The 27,942-nt window shown below is 49.7% G+C and overlaps 1 protein-coding gene across 6 annotated transcripts in view; it reads right to left on the bottom strand.

The window, feature by feature from the left end:
- ASTN2 (astrotactin 2) overlaps positions 1-27,942 on the bottom strand; it is a 344,763-nt gene that overhangs the window by 280,906 nt on the left and 35,915 nt on the right. For 4 of the 6 annotated variants that reach the window (XM_062640264.1, XM_062640262.1, XM_062640269.1 and 1 more), the window contains one exon: positions 265-452. In XM_062640264.1, the coding sequence (XP_062496248.1) occupies positions 265-450 (186 nt within the window). In that variant the 5' untranslated portion in view covers positions 451-452. Of the gene's footprint in view, positions 1-264; positions 453-4,121; positions 4,206-4,669; positions 4,794-27,942 lie in introns of those variants that run through there. The other 2 variants (XM_062640263.1, XM_062640265.1) reach the window with 2 other exon arrangements.

Here is a 27,942-nt window from a genome sequence, read left to right as displayed (position 1 = left end):
TCCTCATCACCTTCCCCACAGCTTCTTCTCTAGTCTGTTGTCTTGCTTCATTATGACAAGACCAACCACTCTTTTTTCCCCAGCCCTTTCAAGCACATCTCTTCCTCTCTGAAGGCACAACCAAGATGGGACATGGACATTTGCAAACCAAACTCATCACCTTGCTCCTTCTCACTTCCTTCCCATCACACCCCGGTTGCCAACCACCATCCCCTCCCAGAGGGTCCCCTGTCCCCTCCGATGCCATTGGCAGCTTTCACTCACCATGACCGAGATGTGCAGAATGTGCAGCTGCTCCTCCACGATCTCAGAAGGCTCCTGCAGGCTCGGGGGGGTGGCCCTGGAGAGCTGCTCAGCGCTGCTCATGGAGACATGGAAGTACAGGGTGCCATTCTCCAGCCACTGCTGCTTCCAGTGCACCAGCGAGATGTCAGCCACGGTCCCCGACATCTCTGCAGGGACAAACATAGAACCATACAATCAGCCAGGATGGAAAAGACCTTTCAGATCATCAAGTCCAACCACAACCCCTAAGTTCACGCAAGAGAGGATCAGTTTTCTCCATGACGCCAAAAGCAGTGTTCTTAGCGGTCCTGGGAATCAGAATTTTTTTGAGTCTTACCCCTAGTACTGCTCCTGATCTACAGGATGAGTTTGAGCATTGCTTTTTGGCCTCTGATTGCTATTTCCCCCATAGATGAACATCAGCAGTTGGATTCCTTAATAAAAAGAGGCTACAAAGTGCCTTGTGATTTCCAGATGAGAAAGGCAGCTACAGTACACAAGTGCATGAGGTGTCTTTAACCTCCTATAGGAAAAAGGCTGGAAGAAGCTCCTGGAGATCTGTAGCCAAGCCCAAGGGGGGTTTGTTGCTTGGCACAGGGAAGACACTTGGTGCCAGGCGAGCCAAAACACAGACATCATTCTTCTTCTGGCATTTACAAGTGAAACCTCCTTCCAGGTCGTGATGTAGCACTGCAGCCATATGGAAGAGGGACATTCCCAGCACAGAGTAATGAGCACCAGTAAGAAAAGGTGACCACCTTGACAAAGATCTAATGACCTGGAGAAAGACCTTCTTAGGCAGAAGCTCTTCCCTGGGAGGGTGCTGAGGCGCTGGCACAGGGTGCCCAGAGAAGCTGTGGCTGCCCCATCCCTGGCAGTGTTCAAGGCCAGGTTGGACACAGGGGCTTGGAGCAAGCTGCTCTAGTGCAAGGTGTCCCTGCCCATGGCAGGGGTTGGAACTGGATGAGTTTTAAGTCCTTTCCAACCTAAACCATTATATAATTCTATGACCTTGGGGTTGCACATCTCTCCATCTTCTCCTGCAGCCGCCTGTTAATTTCACATCCCACCCAATCCTGATTCACAGCATAAGCACCCTGGGAGCTGGGATTACAGCATCCCAACACACATCCACTGCAGCAGCTTCCCCCGCCCTAGGGCGCCACATGAGTAATTTGGGGTGAGGGAACCCCAAAATCCATCCCCAGATCCACAGCCTCCAGCACAACCAGAGCCAGCAGCTCCATCCTCAGCCGCAGCTCCCGCCTTGGCCAGGCAGCAGCAGATGCAGGCAGGAGCGCTGACAGCTCCAGAGCTGCCCATCAAGGTTTAAACGCATCTCTGCAAAGCTCTGCTCTGGCAGTTTGACAGGCAAATCAAAGCCAGGCAAAAAATACCAGCGAGAAAAGAGCCAAAATATTTCTCCTTGCACCACCTCTTTTGTTGTGTTTGTTTTCCCATTTGCAATATAAGCAATGGGAAGCAAGTCAAGGCCTTGTAGTCACCAGGCTCAGCGATCACCTGCTTTGGTGGGAGAATCAAACTCAACTCCCTCCCTCTTTGGGAAGGGCAAGCAGCTATAACGGACCACGGCCTGCAGCCTGAATGGTGTGCTTGCTCCATAAAGGCTAACAGCACAAGCTCAGTTCCCCTGGCACCACGGCTGGACCAGACACAAGGCTCTCCTTCACACCTTGGTCATCTTGGAGGACAGGGCTTGTTCCCCTGCAGGCAAAGCAGCCACAGAACAGCACTGGTGCTATATTGCATTTCATTTTGCTGAACCTAGCTGGGGAAAAGCACATCCCAGTGGGGATGAAGGAAGGAATAATCCCAGCTGAGGCTGTGCTCACACCTTCCAGAGCATGAAGCTCAAAGTCTTCCTGTTGGAGCAAGTACAGAGGAGGCCACAAGGATGCTGTGAAGGCTGGAGCAGCTCTGCTCTGGAGCCAGGCTGAGAGAGCTGGGCTGGGTCAGCCTGGAGAAGAGAAGGCTCCTGAAGGGGAGACCTGAGAGCAGCTCCAGTGCCTAAAGGGGCTGCAGGAAAGCTGGAGAGGGGCTTGGGACAAGGGATGTAGGGACAGGCCAAGGGGAATGGCTTTAACCTGCCAGAGGGGAGACTGAGCTGAGCTCTTAGGCAGAAGCTCTTCCCTGTGAGGGTGCTGAGGCGCTGGCACAGGGTGCCCAGAGAAGCTGTGGCTGCCCCATCCCTGGCAGTGTTCAAGGCCAGGTTGGACACAGGGGCTTGGAGCAAGCTGCTCTAGTGGAAGGGGTCCCTGCCTGTGGCAGGGGTTGAAACTCTGGAGCTTTACGGTCCCTTCCAACCCAAACCAGTCTGGGATTCCAAGCAGACCCTTGGGTGCTCTGGCTCACAAGCTGCCATGCAGGTGCTCCAGAGACTTCCACTTCTACAGACCCACATCCCAACCCAGCAACCCCCCCCCAATCCTTCAGGAACAACTTTCCTTATCACCAAAACCCAATACATTTTCCAGCAGCATGCTCCCGCCTTTCCCTCATGGGTTACATCCGAGCCAACCACCCCTTGCTCACCGAGATATCCCCTGGTCCTGCAGGATCCCCTTGCCGCAGAGCCCAGCTGAGAGCAGGGAGAAGGTGACACCGTCACTGTCAGCTCCCTGATTCAGCACCTCACTAATTACACCGCTGACATACCTGAGCTGGCTGCAGTGTGACCTGAACCCAATCACAGAGGGCTGTGCTCATTATCTGCCTCCCCAGCACAGCAGGGTCATTATCCCCAACCTCTGGGCACATCTGAGCACTCAAAGGAGCAAAGCTGAACAGCTCCTGACCATGCACAAGGTCCATCAAGAGCCCCCGCTTGGCTTTAGAGGGGACATGTGAACTCCCCATCATAATCTCTTGTCATTGCAATGAGGTCGCTCCTAATAATCCCTTCCCTCCTTTATTATAAATAGCCTTTGGCTGGAGCAAATCAGTAGTGAGAGGTGTTGCTCGCATGCTCTGCCCTGTAAATGAAGCCAGACCTGCAGCTCACACTGCAGGACACCGGCTTGTACAAGACCTGGCAATGTAAATGAAATGAGTCCTGTGCCTCTCACCTCCAAAGAGGCTAAAGCAGAAGGTTTTAAAGGAACAAAATGAGAGGAGCATCAGGGCTGCTTAATTGCAGTCATCTTCCCAGCAATACTTCAAAGGTCTGCACTGAAAAACACCTCCTTGTCTAATTAAAATCACAACAAATGCTACTTCCAGGAGCAAAAGCACTAACTGAGCTCTGGGATTGTTATCACAAGCTCTTCCGCAGAGGCAAAAGGGCCATGGGACAGCACGGATGCATCAAAAGATAGGACTGTGGTTATGCAAAGCCATCAGAGGGACAGTCAGCTGTAATAAGGGATGATTTACAGGACTGTACACTCATCACAGACACATCCCTGCAGCACACCATTCCAAAGGAGCTCAGGAAATGAGGTTATAGAGAAGAGACTGGATGTGGATGCCACCAGGACCCCACCTCTACTGCTCCAAAAGAGATCACATTAGGGAAGCAGGGAAAAAAAAGACCTCCAGGGTTAATCTTTCTCCAGATTCTTTCCCTTACACTCACATTTTTTGCATGGGATGGCTCACAGAGAACATTTCTGGGGAGTTCTGAGATACAGGCAATTTTTTGGATTTCAGCCTAGACTGAAGATAAGCCTGTTTCATTTTCAAAAGGTCTCTTCCAAAAGTAGAAACTTCAATTTAACATTCATTTCACCACTTTAAGCAAACCCAGCAGCAAGGCAATCGCTGACAAAAGTTCACTTGCCAAACCCAGGTCCCATTTCCCATATATTTATATATACCTGGATGCTCTGTCATCCCAGCAGCCTATATTGAGGGAAACCTGCGCCTTCCCTCTCCCACCATGAGCCTTCCATCATGATTTGCTGCTCACAAAACATAGAAAAGCCTTTTCAAGCCCTGTTAACTGCTGAACCCTCCAATATCCAAACACAGGGAAGTTTTTGGCCTCATATACTTGACATAAATATTATACAGCCTGTGTTTGGCTGGACACACATTGTCACTCCACTATCTACGTGGTAGTTACAGCAGCAATAGCCCGTCCATCAGAAAGGACACAATAGTCTGCAGCAAGATTGCCTGTTATCAGGGCTTTCAAATGTTTTTGAAACAAATTAAGGGCATTCCTGCACCAAAGCAGAATGAGATACAGCCAAGGTTTTAAACGGGCAGCAATAGAAAAGCACTTGTAATCTATAGCTATTTAAAATTGTGGCATTTAGCAGATGGGGAGTTCTCAGGGAGGGTTCAAACACAGCTTCAGGAGTAAAACACCAGGTAAAGCAGCCAAACAGACCTCGAGACGACTGCCATGTCATCTTCCTACCTGCTCAGTGCACCCAACAGAGGGAAAGGGTCAATGAGGGTCCTCCCGCCCCACAGCTGCCAGCCAGCCCCCTGCTCTTCATCCAAACCCCACAGGCAAGCACCTTTCTCCATCCCAAAGCAGAGCAGAGGACCTGAGGAACCATCTTCCCTCTAGCACAGCCAGAAATGGACTCTCCAGGCTCACCCTGCCCCACACCTGCCCCTCATCTCGCATCACACAGCTCAGCTGAGCCCTAAGAGCCCTCAGCATCACCTGATGATGGCTTCAATTAGAATAGGGCACACAGAGTCCTTTCTGCTTTCCTGCCCTTCCTCAAGCTCTGAGCCTCATAAAATCACTATTTCTATGTTTTCCTTGGAAATCAAAAAGCAATCCCAAACAAATTCCTTCCTGGGGCTCCCTGAGCTGGGCTCATGCCCATCAGAAGGTCACCAACACAGGACAGCAACAATCACAGCAAGCTCCCTTCCACCCGCTTCTCTAATTCCATTTTCCCCTTCGCTGTCGCTACAATCCTGCCATCTAAACATTTCATTGAAGTCTTCAACTCGTATTACAATCAAACTTAAAAAGCAAAAAGGGCCTAAATGCATTTGGTTGGGAACCAAGAGGATTCCCATAAAAGCAGATTATGCTGACATGATGAATATATAAAATGAAACAGCAGATATTAAAGTTGGAGGATTGTTACACCAATGCCTTCGGGCTCCTGGCTGCCCTACCCACCTCCTCCTTCCTCTCCCATCCCCTCCCACTCTGTTTTACTCAAGGCAGAGATAGCCTTTTCACCTCTGCCTTCTCCCAGGCAGCCTGCCAGGCTAGAAATACCCACTAGCTCCCCCCGACCTTATGCAATGCTTCAACATTCATCAGTCATTCGGGAGGTCGCAGCCCTGCTTTATCTGTCAAGGCGTTTCACAAAGCCTGTTTTGTATTTAATTGGCTTGTTCTCACTAATCTACCATGATTATTGTACTTTTATTTCATTCCTGAAGGTCTTTATTAATATAAGCCATTTTACTTATGGCAGTTCATCCCTGTATGGTTATCCAGGCAGGATAACCCCCATGGTTATTCCCATCCCCGGTCAAACAAACCCGACTCATGCTTCCTCTCCTCTCTGCTCCCCAGTGCTGTTCAGACCTTGGGACCAGCTGGAGACCTTTACTATAAGAACCAAATCCTCACTGTGATGGATGAGAAGCCTGTGAGTAATTTCCAGTGCACGGTTCCAGCTTCCTCCTGCCTTCTTCCTCTTTTCCTCACCACCTGCTTCATCCCAGCAGGACCTGCACCCCGCAGCCAGACTCCATCAGTTCACCTGCACAGCTCATCGTCTTAATCTGTTGGCAAAGCTGGAGATCTGTTTAGTGATTACATTTCCTCTTCCAACAAGCTCAGAAACACATTCCCACCATGCACAAAAAGCCAGCACCGGCAACTGTGCACTCTTCTTGTCACCCCTAATCCTGCAGCCCCATTTCTCCTGCTTTTAGACCAGGGGCTATTCTGAGTTAATGTTCTCCCGAGGCACCAACCTCCGGTGAAGTGTTAGTTTATAGATTCCTCAGTTCTAGCTACCACTTATGCTAATAAACCAAATTTATGCAGAAAGTCATAAACAGAGAGCTCTCCCCAGTGCCCTTGCCAGCACAGGATTGCTCCCTGCGGAATAGATTACCATGCTCTGTGCAGACTAGCTCCAAAACGACTCTAGTAATGGGGCTTCCCCCATGCTCCCCAGGGGACTATTCTGCAGTCAAACAGGCCCTAACAGTTCTAAGGGTTTGGGTCTTTTGGTGGCAATATGGTAGGGATTTTATTCCAATCATTAGCTCAGTTTGCTTTTTTCCTCCCTATTCCCATCTCTTAACATGTTCCTTCCCTTCTACATCTCCTCCACTGCTCCTCCCACAGTGCTCCCCAGGGCAACACACAAACACAGCTGCAGGTCATAAAAAGTAATAGAGAAGCTCGGAAGTTTAGGAAGGGGGGGGAAACGATGACAAGCTGCCTCTGATCATCTCCTTTCCAAGGCCCTGTTTGTGAGGAACATAGCCCTGCTCCTGCAGAGCATTCCTGGGGTGCCTACTATGCATGTCCATTGGGATATGGTGTATTTGAGGGATGGTGAAGGATGGAGGAGGGCTTCAGGGAGCCTTGGTCTCAGGGTGGTCCATGGGGCCAGGCTGGGGGACTCTCTCTGCATCTCTGCTAACATCGTGTGTCTCACATTGAGTGGGCAAGTGGGACTTGTAATAGAGTGGGTTTGGCTGCTTTGAGGTTTTACCCAAACAGCCTGGAATGAGATGAGCAAGAAGCCAGGTGTTGGGCATGCTCCTGGGATCGGCCACCTCAAAGACCACATAGATGTGGTAAGAACTGAGCTGACATCACATTTCACCATCCGAGCTATCAGAGCCATGCCACTGTACCTGCTGTCCCCAGGGTGGCCCTCAGCATCTGCCCAGCTTCACCAGGCACCAACGCCAACCTTTACACCTCCCTGTCCAACCTCTGACTGGGCTCCAGCCCTCCTGGGGAAGCCTGTGCCATGTGCCAGGAGCTGGTATTACACTTGCTGGCCCAGTGGCAGCACTGTATTTACTCCAGTTACTGTCAGGAACAGTAAACTCAGGGCATTTGGATTCTCTTGTCCTCCCACCAACCTTATTCCTAAACCTGGATTTTGTTTGGGCTTTTATTTCAAGAGAGTATTCTAGGTTGATGTAATTATCATGCAATGCAGCAAGGGGTCAGCAGGCTGCATCATCACACATGGTCCAGGAGTGGAGATGGGGTGACAGGAACAAAGTCAGCCTTATTCAGCCCCTAGTAACAACTTTAAGACAACCAGCTCCTGGCTCTGAAGTCCTCTGCACCATCCCCACGTCCCTTCAGCTTTTCTAATCATAGGCTTTAGGGTCCCTAAATACATCAGTGAGTGGATATTGATTCGCCTGCACTGCCTACAGATCATAACCTGACTCCATTGCACCTTCAAGGAGCTCAGCACACACTCCACGTTCTTACAGCTGCTTTGATTGCAATTCAGTCTCTAGTACATTACCCTTATTTATAATGCCAGAGCTTCAGCAGGGCGCCTCAGGCACTCTCAAATTATTACATGGCCCTTTTGACTTTCAATTCCTTTCCATTCAATTCCATTTTTATTTGTCAGCAGATACTCCCATTGACCAGTGGTGGAAGCCGACAGCGCACAGGCGGACAGGGCTGCTGCACGGTAAGCCAATCCTATAGGAATGACACACACGCAGCTCAACACAACAGGTCATTTTGGTTTGAATGAGAAATGCCAGGTCTGGAAGAGATGGTTTGCAGCCGTCATTAAAACAAAAGATGAAGGAAAGTGACTTTAAGCATTAGAGCCACTCTTGTGTATCCTACAGAGATGAATCACAGCATCGTCAGGGTTGGATGGGACCTCTGGAGATCATCCAGAGCAGCCCCACACAGGAACATAGCCATGGTGGGGTTGGGATGCCTCCCAAACAGAGATTCCACAATCCCCCTGTGCAGCCTGTTCCAGGCCTCTGCTGCCCTCAACATAAAGAAGTTCTTCCTCATGCTGAGGTGACACTTGTGTGATTTAGTTTATGGCCATTGCTCCTCGTCCTGTCACTGGGCACCACTGAGAAGAGTCTGGCACCATCCTGCTGGCACCCACCTCTGAGATACTGATCTGCATTGATGGGATCCCCTCTCTGGCTGCTCTTCTCCAGACTAACCAGGCCCAGCTCCCGCAATCTCTGCTCATGACAGAGATGCTCCGGACAGCTGAGCATCCTTGTGGCCTCCATTGGCCCCTCTCCAGCAGCTCCTTGTCCGTCTTGTTTGCAAGAGGGATGGATGTGAACATGGTGTCTTGATGCACAGATTTTGTTGAGCAGCACCAATCCCACCTCTCAGTTCAGACACAGGGGTTTGCTTCAGAAGTGCTTTGGGGTCCTTCTGAAAAGCTCAAGCTTTGCCACCTCACTGGATCATCCAAGAGAGACATGGGGTTTGCTTTTGCAAGAGCACTTGAAAGTACAAGGAAGAAGAAAGAGCTGATGCTCCATGAGAGCTGCTGCTGTAGAGACATGAGGAGTGAGAGCATGAGGAAAGCTGCAGAAATCTGTTCCCCACTTACTCCAGATCCTCAAAACCCAACAAGACACAGACCAGATAAATGAGGAGGGGAAAGTCTCTCTGAAAGGCATAAGAACCAGTTTTTGATGGTCCAACTATTAATCCCTGCTAAAGAAATCAATGTCCTTGAGAAGGAAGCCTTTCTGCAGGTAATGGGCACACAACACCACCCGCCCCAGCCTGTCACTGTTTTAAGGATGGATTAAATCACAGGTTTTCATAAACACAGGATAGATCTGCTGCGCTGGGGCAGCAGCCCAAGCCCTGCTGGGGACATCCCTCCATCACTGCCCCAGCCCTGCATGTGACTCTAGCATGTCCCAAAACCACAGTTTGGCTCCTGCAGGATCACCACAAGCATTAGAGGCTCTATTCCCACCCCACATCCAGGAGAACCACCTTCAAAAGCCTTTACTATGCACGTGGGTAAGAAAAAAAGCCCTAATTAATCCCCTAGCCCAGGCTCAGCTGAGTGCAATCACCCGCTGCTGCACATCACTGCCTGCACGGTGACACCAGAGCTTTGCTTGGGGCCTGAATGGATCTGAAGGGTCTAATGACACAACCTGAGGTGACTGAGCAAGAGATGCTGTGTGAGATAACCGCTCACTTGATTTCTTCATAGCAGATGGGGGAGTACGAGGGAGGCAGACGTGAAGGCAGGGGCAAGGCAGAGTGCATCATCTGTAGTGGCACCACATGGTCCCTGAGTGCTGGCACATGGAGAAGGGACCAGGTGGGTTCTGCTGATAGTTTAACCCAAGTCCCACATTAAAAGAGAGGTGCTCAACTGATCCCAGCCTGCCTGCATCCCTCCTGCCTGCCTTCCCTTAACACAGGCATTTGCAGTGGTGGTGATGCCTTTTCCCAGGACAGCCAGCACCACCTCAAATACCAATCCTATGGAAGCGAAACAGCTCCAAGCAACATCATAGCACTAGATGAGGCTTGTGCGAAGAGAAAACCATTTCATTTTGGGGAAACTGCCCCTACAGCATCTTCCCTGTGCAGTGATAACAGTGGCTGCAACTTTCTCCTTGACTCTGAGCTTCTACAGGCATTGAGGGCTGGGACCAGAGCAGGGTAGAGGCACAGTGAGGTGTGCACCAAAGGGCAGGGGACAGCAACAAAGGGACACACCAAGCAGCGGGGACCGCTCTCATCTCCCCTGCAAGCTACAGCAGGAGCAGAAGGGCAATGTGACCTATTCAGGTGACTCAAAGAGCATTGCAATCCAGGCAGACTTCACAACAAAGCAGTGTTATGTTCATTTTAGAGCATCCACAACATACGTCAGGGACTGAGTGAACAGACAGCACCCGCCTCAAGGGGTGAGCATCGCTCCAAGCTTGATTCCAAGTACCCAAGTGCTTTATAACCCCTCTGCAGTTTCAAATGTCTCTCTTCGGGAATCATACCTCTTAGAATGATAACGTAGTGCAATCACTCAGGGCACTGCTCAAGCTGTGATGTTTCTAGAATGGTTCCTCCACAGATCTCACCTCCTAAGAAGCTCTTTGAGCACTGAGGAGTCCCAGCAGAAGCTCCCTATGGACCATGGAGGGATGGGCAGAGGACGAGGAGGAAGTGGGGAAGAAGAGAGGAGGTCTTGCTGCTTTCTAAAGAGACAAACACTAGGATTGCTCCACCTCTTGAGAGATGGATGTTCTTTCCCAAGGAGAAGGAACTGGCAGGGCAAAAGGGAAGAGCTGGATGCTGGATGGAAAAACAAAGAGGTAATGGATAATGTGGGCTCTTCAGCCTACCTGGAGCACCAGGAGGGTGCATCAAAAGCAAAGTAGCCTGAAAACTCTGGGTATATCCTTGCCCAAAAAGGCAAAAATATCAGTTGCCAGTAATGAACATTTGTTCCATGTGCACTGTGATGAGGTTTCTACACTAACAGGGTCCCTTCCCTTGCTGCCAAGAGAGACATCCACAGTGGTTAGAAAGGATTAAGGGTCTTCTTTCTTATCTAGGAGAGGTTTTGAGTGCTTGCTCCCTGGAAAGCCTCCAGAAACTCCGTGGTACCCAAGGTACCACCCCAAGTATGCAGGCTCTGTCTTGGCTACTCACAAACCCCACATTCAGCTTTTACTTACAGAAACAGGTTCTTGCAACCTCACAGAATATTCACTTCTCTCCAAGAGTGCTACATCTTAACCCAGGAGCCACCTTGCTCCTGGATTTATCTACCCCAGCACCCAGCGGGATGTCATCAGCCCTGGACACACCAACAGTTGGCCACGTACCACCAGGTTTCATAGAATGGTTTGGGTTGGAAAAGATCTTAAAGCCCATCCAGATGCAACCCCCTGCTATGGGCAGGGACACCTTCCACTAGAGCAGCTTGCTCCAAGCCCTGTCCAACCTGGCCTTGAACACTGTCGGAAAGGAGGGAAGCACAGCAAGGGCTATGCAAAAGCAACCTGCTGCTTCCCAAGGATGCCATCCTGGGGTACCAGACCCCCTTGAGCAGGGCAGGCAACCCAGGCAGCCTCAGCCCTGCACCATGAGGCTATGAGCCATCAGGTTGCCAGAAACAAATGGGTTCACTGAGACATAGCTGTGAAAATCCTCATCTCTCTCTGGACTGACTGGCACTGAAATGAACTGGACTCGAAGCAGCCGATCTGAGAGCACAGAGAAATCACTGGAGGGCTCAGAAAGTGGCATCGTAAGACGAGGAGACACGAAAATCCAAACTGACTTAAGAAACCAAACTTATCAGGGCTTCTCAGAGCCTGTGGGCAACATGATTTTCCCCCATTTAAAAGTAGGGAAGGCAAAAGAGAAGCAAAGCAATTTGTCAGATTAGAAGTGACAAAGTGGCAGAACCAAAGCAGCCATGCCCTCACAAGCGCCACCGACAAGGAGGGCCCCTTTCCCAGCAGCGTGCTAGCTGTGCCTTGCAACAAGTGCTTCACACGCTGAAATAAAGGATCAATCCTGGGTCACCAGAACACCCTGATGCTGCCAGAGGTGGTGGCCAGGCCCTACAACACCCTGTTACCATCCAGGGGTGCCAGCCCTTGTGCAAGAGTCAAGGAAAAGCCTATGGTCCCTGGGTGTGATGCCGTGTGGATGCCAGGCACAGCCTCCAGCCCCCTCCAGCTCTGATGGAAGCATAAGCCCACCAGTGCCACATCTTTCCAAACAGCTTCGCTGTCACTGCAGCTCTGACCCAGCTTGGAAGGACCTTTGACAACACACCATCAACCCATAGGGCCCCACTCCTTCCAATGCCAGGTTGCTAGTGTTCTCCACCAGGGGAAAGGCTTCATGGGGCTCTTTCTGTCCCTCATCCTTCCCACCCGTCATTAGCAACAGGCTACCACCCAGTTCCAAGCCCTTCATCAGTATCTTCCCCTTCCCATCAATTTCAGATCAGACTTTGGACAAGGGCCTGTAGGGACAGGCCAAGGGGAATGGCTTTAACCTGCCCGAGGGGAGACTGAGATGAGCTCTTAGGCAGAAGCTCTTCCCTGTGAGGGTGCTGAGGCGCTGGCACAGGGTGCCCAGAGAAGCTGTGGCTGCCCCATCCCTGGCAGTGTTCAAGGCCAGGTTGGACACAGGGGCTTGGAGCAAGCTGCTCTAGTGGAAGGGGTCCCTGCCCGTGGCAGGGGTTGGAGCTGGATGAGCTTTAAGGTCCCTTCCAACACAAACCATTCTATGAACCCATGTCCCCATTAACACTGGTGCTAATCATCCCCACACCACTAGATCCAAAAGCAGCATGATTTCATGGTTGCACCCCCTAGCAGAGTCTCAGGGAAAGCTCTATTGCCACCACCTACACTGAGACAGAAGAGACACGGGACACCCTTGATCTGCATAGACAAAGGTCATGGGGAAGAGGCAGAGGGGGATGAATCCTTGCAGCCTCATTAGAGGCAAAGAAACAGTTTCTGCAAATAATTGATTTCTAAATTTATCCCCTAATTAAATAGGTTCCCTGGATGAATCTGCATGCAAGCTGCAAGGCGATGATTTAGCGCCTGGCTTCCTACGGGAACGCATCAACACATGTTTGCAAATCGTCTCTCTCCAAGATTCGAAGGCAGGGTGATCATCTCCCCACGCCAGCACACCCGGAGCACACAGGGATGGGTCCCTCCCACTGCCTGGAGCTTTCAGCAGTCAAAGCTCCCTTCTGTGACAGATTTATCAGTGCTGCAGGTGGGGCAGAAGGATGTTTGTCACCCGTCTTGTCACAGCAACCTGTGCTCCATGGACCAGAGCAGAGCAGCCATCACGACCAGAGCACGCAGCTCGCACCCTGCCTAAGCAGGAGGCCAGCCCAAGAGGAATTTGGCAGGCAGCAGCTCTAAAACCATGGCAGAACTGGAAGTGCCCTGCCTAAACTCTGCACGTAACGACGGCAAGAATGAGAAACATTATCTCCAAAACATGCTACATCCTACATCAATTCCACGGCTGTTCCTGTCTAGTGGCTTTGACTTTTTCCTACAGACACCATCAGCTAATAAAACCTCAAGAGACAGATCTGGGGATAAAACCAGGCTACAAGCTCTGCTAAAATTAAACACATTTATCACCCTTGCGCGGAGAGCTCCTTTTGGAAACCAGAGAGCCCTGTTACTCTCAGACAAGCATCAAAGGACTCTGGACGCGAGAACTCCCCGTTAGGTTGAAAAGGCGATGGTGCTGAGCAGCCCCTCTGTGTTACAGCCCGCACTAATTGAATCCTGCTGCCCAGGATGGAAAGTGTGGGGCCCACAGCCTGTCCCTACACAGTGCTGGGGGCTCAAAGCTCTCCTCTCCCAAGAAGAGAGGCACTTGCCTGCATTTACACACCATCTTCTGCCTGTCAACGCCATCAACGCCTTTCATCTCCTCCTCTTTCTTCTCTGACAGCTTTCCACCCCTCAAGATCATTCATGCACCAAGCATATGGGTCCACCTTCCTTCAGGGCTTTGGTGTTGAGGCTTTGGGATCTACAGGCATAGATTATCCTTCCTGATGCCCTACACACATAATGCTTTCAAGGATAAGCCATAAGTGCAGACTGGAGATCCTTTTTGGTGCCCATTGCTACCACACTGGGCAGAAATAGAGGAGCCCTCTGCTCTGCCCTTGGCTCCATCACTCATCTCAAAGAAACTCATCAGTTCAGATATTTATGCTCCCTGCTGGAGCTCCTGGAAGGCAAAGATGCAGCCTGCACATCCAACTTGCACCGCACTGAAACAAAGCGAATAGAAAGCTGCTCTGTGAAGATCTAAAGGAGTTTTCTGAGATTTTGAACCTTATCCTGGTTTGTGGTAAAGCAAAAAGACCATTTGGAAGTTTCCCTGTGAGGGAGAGGAGAAAAAACCTCTCCATCTACCTGCTCCAGAAACAGCAAACCAAAGGGCGAAAGACAAGCACCAGGCACAGCTCAGCCAAGACCACGGCCGTTTGATGTCCTACAGCACACACCGGTCACGTACTACCCACCCGGACACAGACTTTTCTTTGAAGAAATGCCAAAAGATGGGATTTTCTCCCCCTCTTCCCCCTAAAAAAGCGTTCAAAACTGGAGCATCTCCATGGCATTTTGGATTTCTCAGCACTTCTGGATGAAAACTGCCTTGTTAAGTGAGTTCTCAATCAAACAAATCACTACCACAGACGGAGCCTGGGCCCTAACCTACTTCTGAATCCAAAATAAAAAATCCATTAGGTGGCTAAATACATTAGGAACTGCATCCCTTCATCTCCCTGCTTTGCTGCTCCGTTTGTAGCTGAGCATCCTCCTTTATTAATTGCCTCTGAGAGCCTCAGATCTCTTCTAAAGGAAAACAGTATTGTTCACAGGATAGGAAAGGGATGCAAGAAAGCTAATTAGTCCTCGTACACAGGAGTTTGCAATAGCCAGCATTCAAATGAAGCCTGGTTTTCAGGTCACAGAGCTAAAATCGGCATGTTGCATCACTGGCTTTCTTTTCCAGAGGTGCCTTTTTTTGCTCACCTTAAGCGTATTTAAAGGCAAAGAAAATACCTTTAGGTACCAAAAGCAAATTCATGATGGAGCTCTCCACCACTTACCAACTTGAGCGCATTAAAACTCTGTTAAAAGCAGAGCAAGATGAGTCCTTGAGGCCCTGTTCCCTAAGGATGTGTGCACATAAAGCAAGGAAAATGTGTGGTTATTAGAGTTTAGCTTTATTGTTTTCATAAAACACACTGAAGATTGTGTTTATGATTCTGGAGAAAATAAAACCCTCTCTCCAATTGTTAAAATAATGAACACAAGATACTCCAGTGACTTCTAAACAATCCAATACTTTGGATTTGCACAACGCCTTCTGCTCAGGTTTCAGAACAGCCTGTACAAGAATGAAAATAAACCTGGATGGGTGGGGAATAAATCCATCATCTCACCTTAGAGCTAAAGGAAGCAGAATAGTGTATAGAGTCATTGCATAAGGCTAAGTTACACTTATGGGGGTGGGAAGGGAACTGCTCAAAACTCATTGAACAATTGCTTAAGAACCAGTTTTGCTGGTTTTCAGTTACATTGTTGTTTCTGAATGATCAAATTTGAAAGCCAGGCTTGAGCATGGGAATCATTTGAACCCACTCAAAAATCAGACAAAAAAGTAATACCTTAGTCATCTCTTTCTCTCTGGCCCTTGGTACAGCTTGCTCACAGAGACTTCTCCTACACAACGTTCAGAGGGCTATTGCCTGCCCCATATCCCTGCCACGCGGAAGCTCTTCTGCATCTAGCTGCAGGAAGGCATCTGTATCCATCCCTGCATCCTGTCAGGCTCACAGCATTGCTCAAGGAACATAAACTGTCGCCATCACTTCTGCTCCTCTACCTGCAGCCTGGAGGAGCAACCAGCTAAATAGTTCTTTCCCCTCCTTTAAATATTACAAGGACTATGTGAGGTTATGTATTACTGAATGGAACTGTCTGTTCAGTTCAGCATAGTGATGATGGAAGGGAAGCGTGGACCGCAGAGAGGCCATGTCTCCAGCACAGGAGCAGGGCAAAGAGCCAAGGTAATGACCAAGAGGAATCCTTACCCAACTGCTTAGTGTCTGCCCATCCATCAGAGCCTGACACCTGCCTGGCACCACTTGCATGGTAAGGATCGAATCCAGCTTGGAACACGACAAGGCAAATACATCTTCCCTGGCAGTGGCCTGGGAAATGAGGGAAGCTCTTCAACCAGGTGACCCCCTCCATATCCATGCAGCTCTGCTTGAAAACCTGGGTTAAACCAAGACCTGAGACCCTCTGGGCCATGACCCGTGGCTACCCTGGATGGACTCACTTGGCAGAAGCAGGTCTTTGGAGCTCCAACACAAGAGAAGACTGGGGTAGGGATGGAAAAAGCCAGTGAGGGCAAGGATACTGAGAAGGTGGCGGCAGAATGCAGCCTTTAGGTAGTTTACAAACACCTTCTGGAAGGTATTACTGTCAGCTCTAAACCAACCTATTAATATGAGCCTTTGGGGCTTGTAATAAAAACCAAGGTGTTATTTTTTTGTTCAGAGCCAGGTTAGACAGAAATGTCTGAATATTAAAGGAGCAGCCTAAGAAAAGGTTTCAATTCCATCCCTCACTTTATGTACTTTATTCACAAGCTCCTCAGAGACTGAGGTCACCTCCGGAGCAGTGGTGCATTAATTGCCATAGCATGCAAGAGATGTTTCTGCTCCTCAGACCCACCTTGCTAACAGCTTCATTCCAAGAAACACATAACAACACTGAACTGAGACTTAACAGATTTCCAAGAAACACCAGATTTGATGCACACAACCACATCTTCAAGTTGAGGCAGCACCGAGCATCCAAACTAACACAGTCTCTGTGCATCCAACACTACATCCCAAAATTGAGAAAAGTGGAGTAGTTTCCAGGGCAAACTTCTTCTGTGGGCCTCCTGAAAAAGGAAGTAACTAAACCCAACACATTACCCCCAAAATGATTTAAGTTTGAGGAACTGAAGCCCTCCTACATAGAAAAAGTTGAGAATCAAGTTGTTCCGCAAGAGATTTGCCCTTGTGGCTGCCCTTGATCATCCCATCACACACTATATTGCTACCTATACTCAGGGTTAAGATCCTCATTTAGACACCAGAAATGAAAACCATTGTTGGGAGCCCCACTAGGTCCAATGCTGCCCTTTGCCTCCGCGAAACGCAACTTATCCCCTGACTGTCAGCCTCAGCACCGCCTGGCTTGAGACTCCGGCCCACTCACTCCTATTTTTACCCTGGGTGTTAATGGAAAGAAATCTCTGGATCCATTTGAAATGAATTATACTCCAGTAATTGCAGCTGCTATAGGACAGTATTAGGTCAAACTGCCCTTTTTTGTGCTGTGTCTCAAACACTAGAGATGATGAATGGGCTCGTTTCCGGCAGTGCTGGATGCTCGCAGCCCCAGGTGAAGCCCATGCAAGCTGCAGATGCTCACCACCCCAGTGCCACATCACCGGTGCCTGCCACGTGTTTCCTTCAATAAAGCATCCAAACTCACACTGTGCAAACACAATTCGAGCTCACATTGCTTGCTACATGGCAGCATCCCCAGGTCCTCAGCACACAGCCTCCCTGTGCCCTCCCCAAGGCTGTCCTCTCCAGGCTGCATTTGATTCCCTAAGAAATCTATGCTGTTCTCTCCCTTCTCAGCCCAAACCAGAGACTGTCTCCTCCCATTCTAACTCTGTGTTAATTATTAAGATAGGGTGGGATTGAAGAGACTAATTACCACTGTAAAGTTACCCTCCTGAAGGCTGATAAGGAAAGTAATTAGGATGGACAAGCGTGGATTAGAGAGCTCTAAATCTCTCTCTCTCATCAAGATGATGCTGCTGCCCAACCTCACAAATGACAAACGAGTCCATAGGCAAACATGTGGAGTTGTGGAGACCAAACAATGGGCTACACCGTTACACAGCACAGATCCTTCACGCTGTAGCCCAAGGGGATCCCTTCTATAGCAGCTCCAGGCTGGGATCAGCCTCCAAAACACAACCCCAAGGATCAGAACACAAGACACCCTGCCCTAAGCTGGGTGATAGCTCATAATTGCACCCATGCTGCTCATCTTCTGTGGTGGGTTAACCTTGATTAGGTGCCATACATCCATCAAGGTGCTCTCATGCTCCTTCATTCTCGACTCTTCTATCTCCTCCCCATCCCGTGTGCGTGGGGATGGGGAATAGCAGTTGCCACATAACCCCAGTGCACCTTCCCTGTCGATGAGATGGCATGTTCCTTCAAGTCAAAACACCCAGCACCTTCCCCCCTCTAGACACCATGGCTTTGGCTTCTTTGCCTTCATCTAAGTCTCTTTATACCTCCCCAGATATCAACCAAGACAAGGAGCACACTCAAGCAGCAGACAGACGATGACAGCTATTCCACTGGGCTATCACAGGACACACATCCCCATGACGTGAGGGCGAGGGTGACACTTCATGATGCCACAGCAGCGTCGACTTCCCTGGGAATGTAGTTGCTTGAAGCAAAAGCCCAAGTACTAGGAAATCCCAAGAGCATCAGCCCTGTGCATATCTCCAGCCACCTTCTATCCCATGTCCATCAGCTTGTTTATCCATATGGGAGATGTCTCATAGGTGAGATACAGCAGTTGCAAGCTGGCTGCAGACCCCAGCTCCCTGTATTTGTGCAATACACAGCAAAAGTTGAGGGTCAAGCTTGGGCAGAGCTGCCAACACCACTAAACACATCATACAATCATAGAATAACAAGGTTGGAAAAGATCTTTAAAGTCATCAAGTCCAACCCTTACCCCAGCACTGCCAAGGCCACCACTAAACCATATCACCGAGGGCCTCGTATACATGGTTTGTGAATGCTTCCAGGCATGGTGATTCCACCACTGCCCTGGCAATCATCTATAGAGCAAGCCAGCACAGAGCACACAGACCATCCTCTCTTCTAGCTGCAGCAATACCAGCTCCAGGGTCACTTTCCTCCCGCAGCACGTCTCGCACCCATTCCTCATGCATGCACACAGATTATTTCCCTCTAACAATTTCAGGCACCCTGCACTAGAGCATTTATAACTAATACATATTCTAATGTTCCCGTTCACCTGAGACACTCGAAACTTTCCTGCCTCATTTGTCAGGTTTCTTTATTTTCATTTTTTTCTTAAATACCTTCTTCCCCTCAGGCCAGGCAAATCAGTCCCGTTGATCCTAATTTCCATGGACTTGCTCAGTCATCTCAAGGTCATTTGGGGCCTTATTTTCTAGCTTCAAGTCTAGAGGATTTTGCAGGATTTGCAATTGAGGCTTCCGATTATCTGCTACATATTGAAATGAAAAGGAACCAGCTGAGGAGAGACAGTGATGAAGCACCCCATTGACACCCAGGTAATTAAGGAGAAGCAAACATGTTTGTTGGCTGAAACAAGGAGGGGGGAATGATGTAAACCACTTTATTCTAGCAAGGAAGAGAGGAAGGAGTGAAGAAAAAAGCAGCAGCTAATGGCTTTCCATCAGACAGGCATTGCTTTGTTCAAGCCAAAACCTTCCCATGATGTTTGCATTTTGGTGGGAAGGTTGTTGGGGTGCCATGGGGAGGCTATTGTCACTTGTGATCAGAAAGACAGTGGAAGAAAGAAACCCACTAAACTGCAAAACACAACACTTATGATGCATGAGATGGACAGATCAACACAGCCCCATTCTGAAGGGGTGGGGGGGAATATATATATATAGGACATACATCTGTAGAATCATAGAATAGTTAGGGTTGGAAAGGAGCTTAAGATCATCCACTTCCAACCCCCTGCCATGGGCAGGGATGCCTCACACTAGACCATGTTACCCAAGTCTCAGTCCAACCTGGCCTTGAGCACCGCCAGGGATGGAGCATTTACCACTTCTTTGGACAACCTTATCCAGTGCCTCACCACCCTCCCAGTATATCCTAAGGGCTCAGAATCATTGAAGCCTGGAGGTTTGCCATGGGACTGCTCAATCTCCTCCTGCCCAACCTCAGCATTCAAGTCCAGGATGTTACTCCCTGGTGACTCCCAGTGTTAACTCAGCTCACTGTCAGGACCAGACGATGCTGGGGCTGCGGTAAGGGACAACTTCCCTGGTGAACTTCAGGACTACCAAGGCGAGCCTGGTGCAGGCACGTCGATCCACACTCCAAATGTGTTTATTAGATGTCCTTAATATAGCGGTGGCAGGCAGAGAAATACAATCAAGCCCAAGTCACACATCTTCCCAGGTCCGCAGGGACCACGGGTACAAGGCTGGTTTTGTTTCTTTCCCAGGGAAACAATCAAGATACAGGGCTCGCAGCTCAAATCAGGAGCACTCTCCAGGGGCAGGAGATGGTAATTAGTTTGTGTGCATTGGAGGCATTTTCCGATTCAAGCCCTGCGTGGGGAACCTGGCAGGAATACTCAAGCTGCTGGGCAGTGGAGAGACCTAGTTCTGATGGGGAGTGCTGAGCAGGTACAGTCTTGGCCTCAAGCTCTCGAAAACTGGCCCCGTCCCACCAATTTTTTGCTATCTAAATAGTACTGTGCTCCAGGCTCTCTTTTGTCCCATGGGAAGCATCTTCAAGGGAGGGAAACAGCTTATGTTAGTCTCCTTAAAACAAAGCAAACCCTATTACAAGGGGAGACCTTAAAACAGTCTTCCAATATCAAAAGGGGGCCTACAAGAAACTTGGTGAGGGGCTTTGGACCAAGGGCCTGTAGGGGCAGGACAAGGGAAATGGCTTTAACCTGCCAGAGGGGAGACTGAGATGAGCTCTTAGGCAGAAGCTCTTCCCTGTGAGGGTGCTGAGGCGCTGGCACAGGGTGCCCAGAGAAGCTGTGGCTGCCCCATCCCTGGCACACTAAGGCACAGTCACCTGCACTGCTCCAGCCAGGTCCTTGCAAGATGCTAAGGCTGTGAAAGTACAGCTGAAGTCAGGATGTTTTCCTGCTGACTGTGAAATCAGTGGGTTAGAAATCGAGAGGGATGTATTGCCATGTACATTTGTCCAGGCAGATTGGACATGAGGGCACAGCCAAGAGATTAAGTCATTTTTCTGAGATTAAGTCATTTTTTCTGTTTGCTGAAAGCATTTGAGGGGGAAAAGGGAAAAAAGATCCATCCTTAAAACATTCTGCTGTGAACTCAGTGCTTCGTTTGACAATTAGTCCTGAAATAGCAAATGCTTGAAACAAAGCCAAAAAACACCCTAAATGTTAGAAAAATATCATTAAATCATTGCTGGGCCAAACCTATGTAAAAAAAGAAAATGTCTGAGTGAGAAAAATCCTGGTCTAGTGGCAGGGGCTGGAACTGGATGAGCTTTAAGGTCCCTTCCAACCCAAACCAGTCTGGGGTTCTATAATCTGAACCCACTTCCTATGTGCTCTATAACAGGGTTCACCGCTGACAGGACTGAACTTGCATTTTGCTAACAGACCTCCAGGCACTCTTGTCCTGCTTTTTTAAGACAAAACCACAGAATAACCCCAAACTAAGAGATACAATTCAACTCACATCAAACCCCAGGGCTGCACATCCCTCCCAGCGCCCCAGCTCGGAGCAAGGGCTGCGGGAACAGATGTACCAGGACACAAGGAGTTCAAGAGGCTCCTTCTTTGGATGGAGCTGTGCTGCTGCGGAAGGAGGGAGCAGCAGGGAGATAAGTACTCGCTTCTGCACACGGTGCAGAGAAGGATTAGATACTTACAAATATTTTATCCTAGCTAAAGTAATTGCACCACTTGTTCTTATGAGTCAGAGCTATTTATTTTCATGCTTCAGGGCATCAGTTGATCACACCAGCTGAGGTCAGGCAGAAATTCCCATTGCTCCTGTAAGCCTTTTGCGTACTGCAGGGAAGTGCACTGGCACTAGTTACTGCAGCCTGGCACTTCCCTCATCCCAGCTCTCCAGTCAGCAGCGGGCACACAGGACACGCCAGCAGGAACAGCTTCTCCACCTTAACACACAAAGTATGGCACAGAAACAGTCCCAGCTCTCACCAGTTTAACTTCTTAACAACAACTTCACAACGATCACCAGGGGATGCTTGAAGAACATAAACAGTACAGCCTATACAGAGCAATTCCTCTCCTGGGACACCATTCCAGCTCCCAACAGTGAGCTCCATAGAAGTTGTTCCCTGTGAGGATGCTGAGGAGCTGGCACAGGGTGCCCAGAGAAGCTGTGGCTGCCCCATCCCTGGCAGTGTTCAAGGCCAGGTTGGACACAGGGGCTTGGAGCAAGCTGCTCTAGTGGAAGGGGTCCCTGCCCGTGGAAGGGGTTGGAGCTGGGGGAGCTTTAAGGAAACCAACCCAAACCAGTCTGGGATTCTATGGTTCTGCTGGTGAAGAAGCATATCCCATGCTCCTTCACTGGGTAGAGGATGCTGAGCCTCTTGGTACCCTTCAGCATCATCACCACATCCAGCTGTGTTCCACCCTCCAAGGAGCAACCAGGTAGAGACACAAGGAGGAAGAGCATCCGAATGAGAAGAGTTGGTATCAGTCATACAGGAGGTGAAAATACAAACAACTCCTTTTGACCCTCAGCCAAACTGGGATCTCCAAAGCTCATTTCGACTCTGCAGCCTCTGCCGGGAGCAGACGGAGATAACTGCTCATTGCTCTGGACTTGTGGATGCACAGCTCTAATCATGTCACCACCAAGAACCCTCCCAAAACCCAATATTTGGGCAACGTGAATAGATGAAACACAGGCAGCACGTACTTTGAAGGGGCAGAGGAATGCAAGAAAACAGCCACAAGTTTTGGCCTAGGGAAAAACCCCATCCTCCCTCCCAGCGCTAACGAACCAGCTTAGTAACTCAGAGGCATTTAATAATGGTCTTATAAAGAAGCAGCCCTTGGCCTCTGAGCACCGAGCATGAAATGAAGTGGCAGAGGCCACCACTCACCAAATGAAAGGTTCCCTTCACACAAACAACAGGTTGGCTGCTCTTGGAACAAACCACATCCATGTGCTGGTGGTCCCTTCGGCAGCAGGGACTGAAGATGCTTCACCAAACCTGAGAGAGCACACACAGACCTGGCTGAAGGGTTTCTCATACCATGCATCCAGGATCGCTCCTCTACCCCCTTCCTTTCAACCTGCTCATCCCTGAACTTCATCCTATCCTCCCAAACAGCATCATTTTGCCTCCTCACCCCTGCTTGGATGCTCACCAGAAGCAGGTATCTTACGTTTCCTCATCTGTGCTTCACTGATCCCCATTAGCAATTACAGCGCTGCGGCAGCAGCTCCAGAACTTTAATTATAAGACAATTTCTGTTCTAATCCCTGGTTTAGACTCACTACTGCAGACCCCCCCCCCTTCCCTTCTCTCTCCTATTCTCTCATTCGGTCATTTCAGAGGTGAAGTCATGCAGATAAGGAGGAGTTTGAACAATTAGGTATAATGATAATACCGACAGCACTTTCATACAGATGTCTGAATATCGCTTCAAGGGCAGGACCATGAAGCCAGGTTGGCTCTCTGAAGCTTTGCCATTTCTTACAGCATCAGAAACAGTGTCAGGATCCTTCCAATGTCCACTGTTTCCAAAGCGCTGGGTCACCCCCTTGTTGCTGCTGGCATCTTGCCTTTTGCACAGCCCACCACAGAGATGATGGACCAGCAACGGCATCAACACCTCTGCACCCAGAGCATCCCATCAGCATCCTCCATGTGACATCTCTCCCCTGTGAGGCACAGGGAGAGCATCAGGAAAGTAAAACCCTCCAACCCAACAGCCAAAGCCCCAGGTTCCACACCCAAATCTTCAGCTCAACTCACTTGACTTTACCTCTCATCCCCCTGCCTGTCACGGGGGATAAGAGTTTCTTCCCTGACATGCTTTGTTATTCAGAGATAGAAGATTCTGTAAATGCTGAATTATTATCATCAAATTACAACACTCAGAACATTGTCTCCCTTTGGGATTCGTGCTGCAGGAGGAAAGAGCACAGCGCAGCACCCGGAGCTGAAATGTGCCACGTTTAGTTCCCTTAGAAATAGCAGGGAAACGATGCTGCTTCATCGGTGTTTTTTCTCTGCCTCAGCTTTCCTGGAGGAGTCTCTCTCTGACAGGTCTTCTGCTGCAGAGAACTGAACTATATTTGAAAGGTAATTTTGGAGCAAATGGGAAGAGAAGTGTCAGAGCTGTCATGAGGAGATGTTTTTGGAATTTCCTTCCTGTTTCAGGGGAAGAGGGTGGGAAAAATCAAGCCATTTTGCATTGGAGCGCTTTCAAAATGGGATGGTTCCTTCTGTTGCCTCCAGCTTCCCCAGGCTCCTGGCTGGAGGACTCCACAAAAGCCCTCAGAACAGCCCCATACACTTGGTTCTCTCCTATTTCCCCTGAATGCAGCAGATTTCAGATGGAGCCACTTACAGCACAGGACAATGGGACGGAAGCCATTATCCAGGCTCTCCCCAGACACACTTCTGATAGCCAGCACTGCACCTCAGGGCACACATCATCCCCTCAAGCACCCAAAGAAAGCTAATCCACGTCACTGGGGCATCTCAAAATCACAGCACACAAGCACAGAGCCAGCAATACCCAGTTCTGGTGCTCATGAGGCCGGGCTTGGGTCTCCCTACACAACCCCCTGGGCACAGGCTGCTGGGAACAGCCTGGGGAAGGACCAGCACCCATCTCCTCAGCCTTCCAAGAGCTTAACAGCTTTCCAGTACCTTCAGGGGGCTATGAGAAACCTGGAGAGGGGCTTTGGACAAGGGCCTGCAGGGCCAGGCCAAGGGGAATGGCTTTAACCTGCCAGAGGGGAGACTGAGATGAGCTCTTAGGCAGAAGCTCTTCCCTGTGAGGGTGCTGAGGCGCTGGCACAGGGTGCCCAGAGAAGCTGTGGCTGCCCCATCCCTGGCAGTGTTCAAGGCCAGGTTGGACACAGGGGCTTGGAGCAAGCTGCTCTAGTGGAAGGTGTCCCTGCCTGTGGCAGGGGTTGGAGCTGGAGGAGCTTTAAGGTCCCTTCCAAGACAAACCAGGCTGGGGTTCTGTGATTCCTGCCCATTTTCAGCCTTCATTTTAACATTTTCAAGGCAGTCAAAATCCACCTTTTCAGGAGGAGAGGCAAAGCCAGCCAGACCTCTGGAGATGGGCAAAGGATAACAAATTACTAAGCATTAAGAACGAGCGCACGAGGATGAAACTCCCTGGGAAGCACAGCCGGCAGTGGCTTGACCCAGCCGCAGTATCACCACCAGCACTGCTGCTCCAAAGCCTGCCTGTTCCCATAATTCAGGCCAACAGCCCCAGAAACCTCCCAGACAAGTAACAGGGAAAACAAACACCGCAGGCACACGACAGCGCAGCAGGAATCCATTGAGCTCGGATGCAGGGGGAGAGGAAAGAAAAGGCTCTTGCAAGCGGCAGCCTGCAGCTGAGGATGGGAGGTTTTTGCTCCTCCTCTGCTACCAAACTTGCTATCAGCTCTTCCTAAATGCCTTTTCCCCTCGTTTCCCATCCTCCAAAGGATTTCCTTAACAAAACCTCAGCTAGCGTGGGCACTGGAAATGTTAAACCTCACTGGTCCTGCTGGGAAACCAGGCATCCTTCATCCACAGAGCACCACACACCAGCACCTCTGTTCTCAGTACATCAGCCCAGCCAGGGCAGAACATCCCAGCTCATGCCAGAGCCCTTCAGCAGGCAGGGACAGCCTGGCTCCATCCTCCCAACACAATCCTGCTGCCACATCCACGGCTGCTCCCTGGGAATGATGACAGCAGATGATACAAGACCTTGAATTTAATTGCAGTTGGGGGAAATAAAATAAATGCTCAGAGTGATAAAGAGCCCTTTCCATGAGCTGCATTGTTTGTGTCTCTTTCCCAGAGAAGAGTTTGCCTGGGGCTTGGTTTGTGTTCTGAGGCTCAGGGCCACAGCTTGAACAGAACCAGTCACCCATGAGCATCCTACCCATGCAGCACAGAGGTGTCTGTATGACAGTGTGTAAGCAGGGCAGATCCGTCACCTTCTCCATCACTTACTGGACCCTCACATCCCAACATCACACACACCCCCCTCTCCTGCTCACCCCGGGTAGAAGTGAAGGAGCAGTTTCAAACCCACACAAACCTCCCTCCTGCTCACCCTGGATATACTGAAGGAGCAGTTTCAAACCCTCACACACAAGACACCAGTGGCAAATGCTTTACAGAAATAGGAGAACATCCAAAGATAAAACCCTGACACCCTTACAATCACCACAGTTCATCCTGCCGCTGCACCTGCTGGGTTCCTTGTAGCAGAAAACCCAACCAGGGTTTTACCATGCTCTTCTTTGGGGCTGTCTTTTCCATGGACCTCATGCTACTGGAGAAGGAAGGGTATGGTTGTGCAGTGGTCACAGAATCATAGAATTATTTAGATTGGAAAGGAAGGACCTTAATATCACCTATTTCCAATCCCCTGCCATGGGCAGGGACGTCTCGCACTAGACCATGTCACCCAATGCTCTGCCCAAACTGGCCTTGAACACTGCCAGGGATGGGACAGCCGCAGCTTCTCTGGGCATCCGGGGCCTCAGCACCCTCACCATAAAGAACTTCTTCCTTATATCTAACCTGAACTTCCCCTGTTTCAGTCTGAACCCATCACCCCTTGTCCTATTGCTACAGTCCCTGATGAAGAGTCCCTCTCCAGCATCCTTGTAGCCCCCTTCAGACACTGGAAGCTGCTCTGAGGTCTCCACGCAGCTTCTCTTCTCCAGGCTGGACAGCCCCAATGTTCTCAGCCTGTCTTTACTAAATGGATTATCTCAGCATTGCAGGGAAGGGTCTTACCAGTGGAGAGGGAGCGAAGAGGGAGAGGCACGAGGGCAGCCTTGCTGCAGGGCAAACGGTGATTAAATATTTATAGATTTTAATGCATTGATTTGTTAAGTCAGGAAACAGTCCCATAAGAGCTGGAAGATGCCTTTCAAGGCAATTCTTAATCAGAAAGCCAGGTGCAGCAGAAAGGAGCTCAACAACAGGCAGAAATCATGGCGTGGGAAGCTCTTGGAAGTGGGGTTCTCTCCTCCTCACCCATGTGGCCAGGATGGGATCCAGGAGGCTCAGAGAAGCCCTATCAGAGACTTATGGCCAAAGCAGCTTCCTAACTAAGTTTCTCCTATAAAAGATTAACTTTGGACCGTATTTTTGCAGGAGAAACTCAAGTGATGCTGCTTAAGGAGACACAAAGTGCAGTATTTCTGCAGAAAGACTCCACACCCCTTCCAAAACGTGCACAATCTGACCAAGGAAAGCTGTTACCCACACCAGCCTCCACATCACCAGCCCAATACCAGCTCCTTTCTTTACTTTGGGGAAAAAAATCTCTCCTTCAAAAGCATAAATAACCAAAAATGGGGGTCAGTTTTGTGCTGTCCCAAGTAAGGCAGATGGTCATTGCCCCTGGGAACACTGCATGTCTTGCTACAAGGTCCCCAGCTCCTTGCGTGCATTGAGGTCACACCTATCCCTTCCCAAGCTGGGACAGAGCTTCTGGGTGGCACCATTTGGCCTCTGGAAATGGTTTGGTGCCACCAAGGCAAAGGTGTTGGAACAGACAATGCCCCCTAGCAACCCTTGCACGCCTTCCTTGCGTTTGTGCCACAGGCAAACCAGCCTCCCCCATCCCTCGCTTACGATGAAGCCGGACACTGACCCCACAGAATCCTAAACCTCCTGCAATCCAGCCATGAAAAACACTACTGCAGAGTAAAACTGTGGTTTGCACTCTAATTCAGCCAACTGGAGGGCACAGATTCAGTGCTCCCCCCTTTCTTCAGTGAGATTATGTTTTCTAAAGAGAAAACTAGAAGAAAACTTTTGGATGCTCTTCTCTGACTGGGAAGCATCAAGCAGCCTCAGGGCTGCAAATACAACATCCCATAGTCCATTGAATCCATTAGCTTACTTATCAATGTGAGATTAATTATTCCAGTTCACAGGATATTTGGTTATTTCTTAATGCTCCGACTACCACACTCGAAAGAGCTGAGATGCTCTTGCCTTGGCTCACTGGATTAGCTGCTCCTCATGGTCACTGCCAGCTTTTAAGACACAAGCAAATGCCACCTCTGGGCTCATAAATAAAATGACAAAGAGCAAATCA

Source organism: Pezoporus occidentalis, unplaced genomic scaffold, assembly GCF_034315485.1.
Source record: "Pezoporus occidentalis ecotype Australia unplaced genomic scaffold, CSIRO_AGI_Poc_V1 ctg64, whole genome shotgun sequence".
Lineage (NCBI taxonomy): Eukaryota > Metazoa > Chordata > Aves > Psittaciformes > Psittacidae > Pezoporus > Pezoporus occidentalis.
The sequence above is the reverse complement of the archived record's forward strand: the minus strand, read 5'-3'. Positions and strand labels throughout refer to the sequence as shown.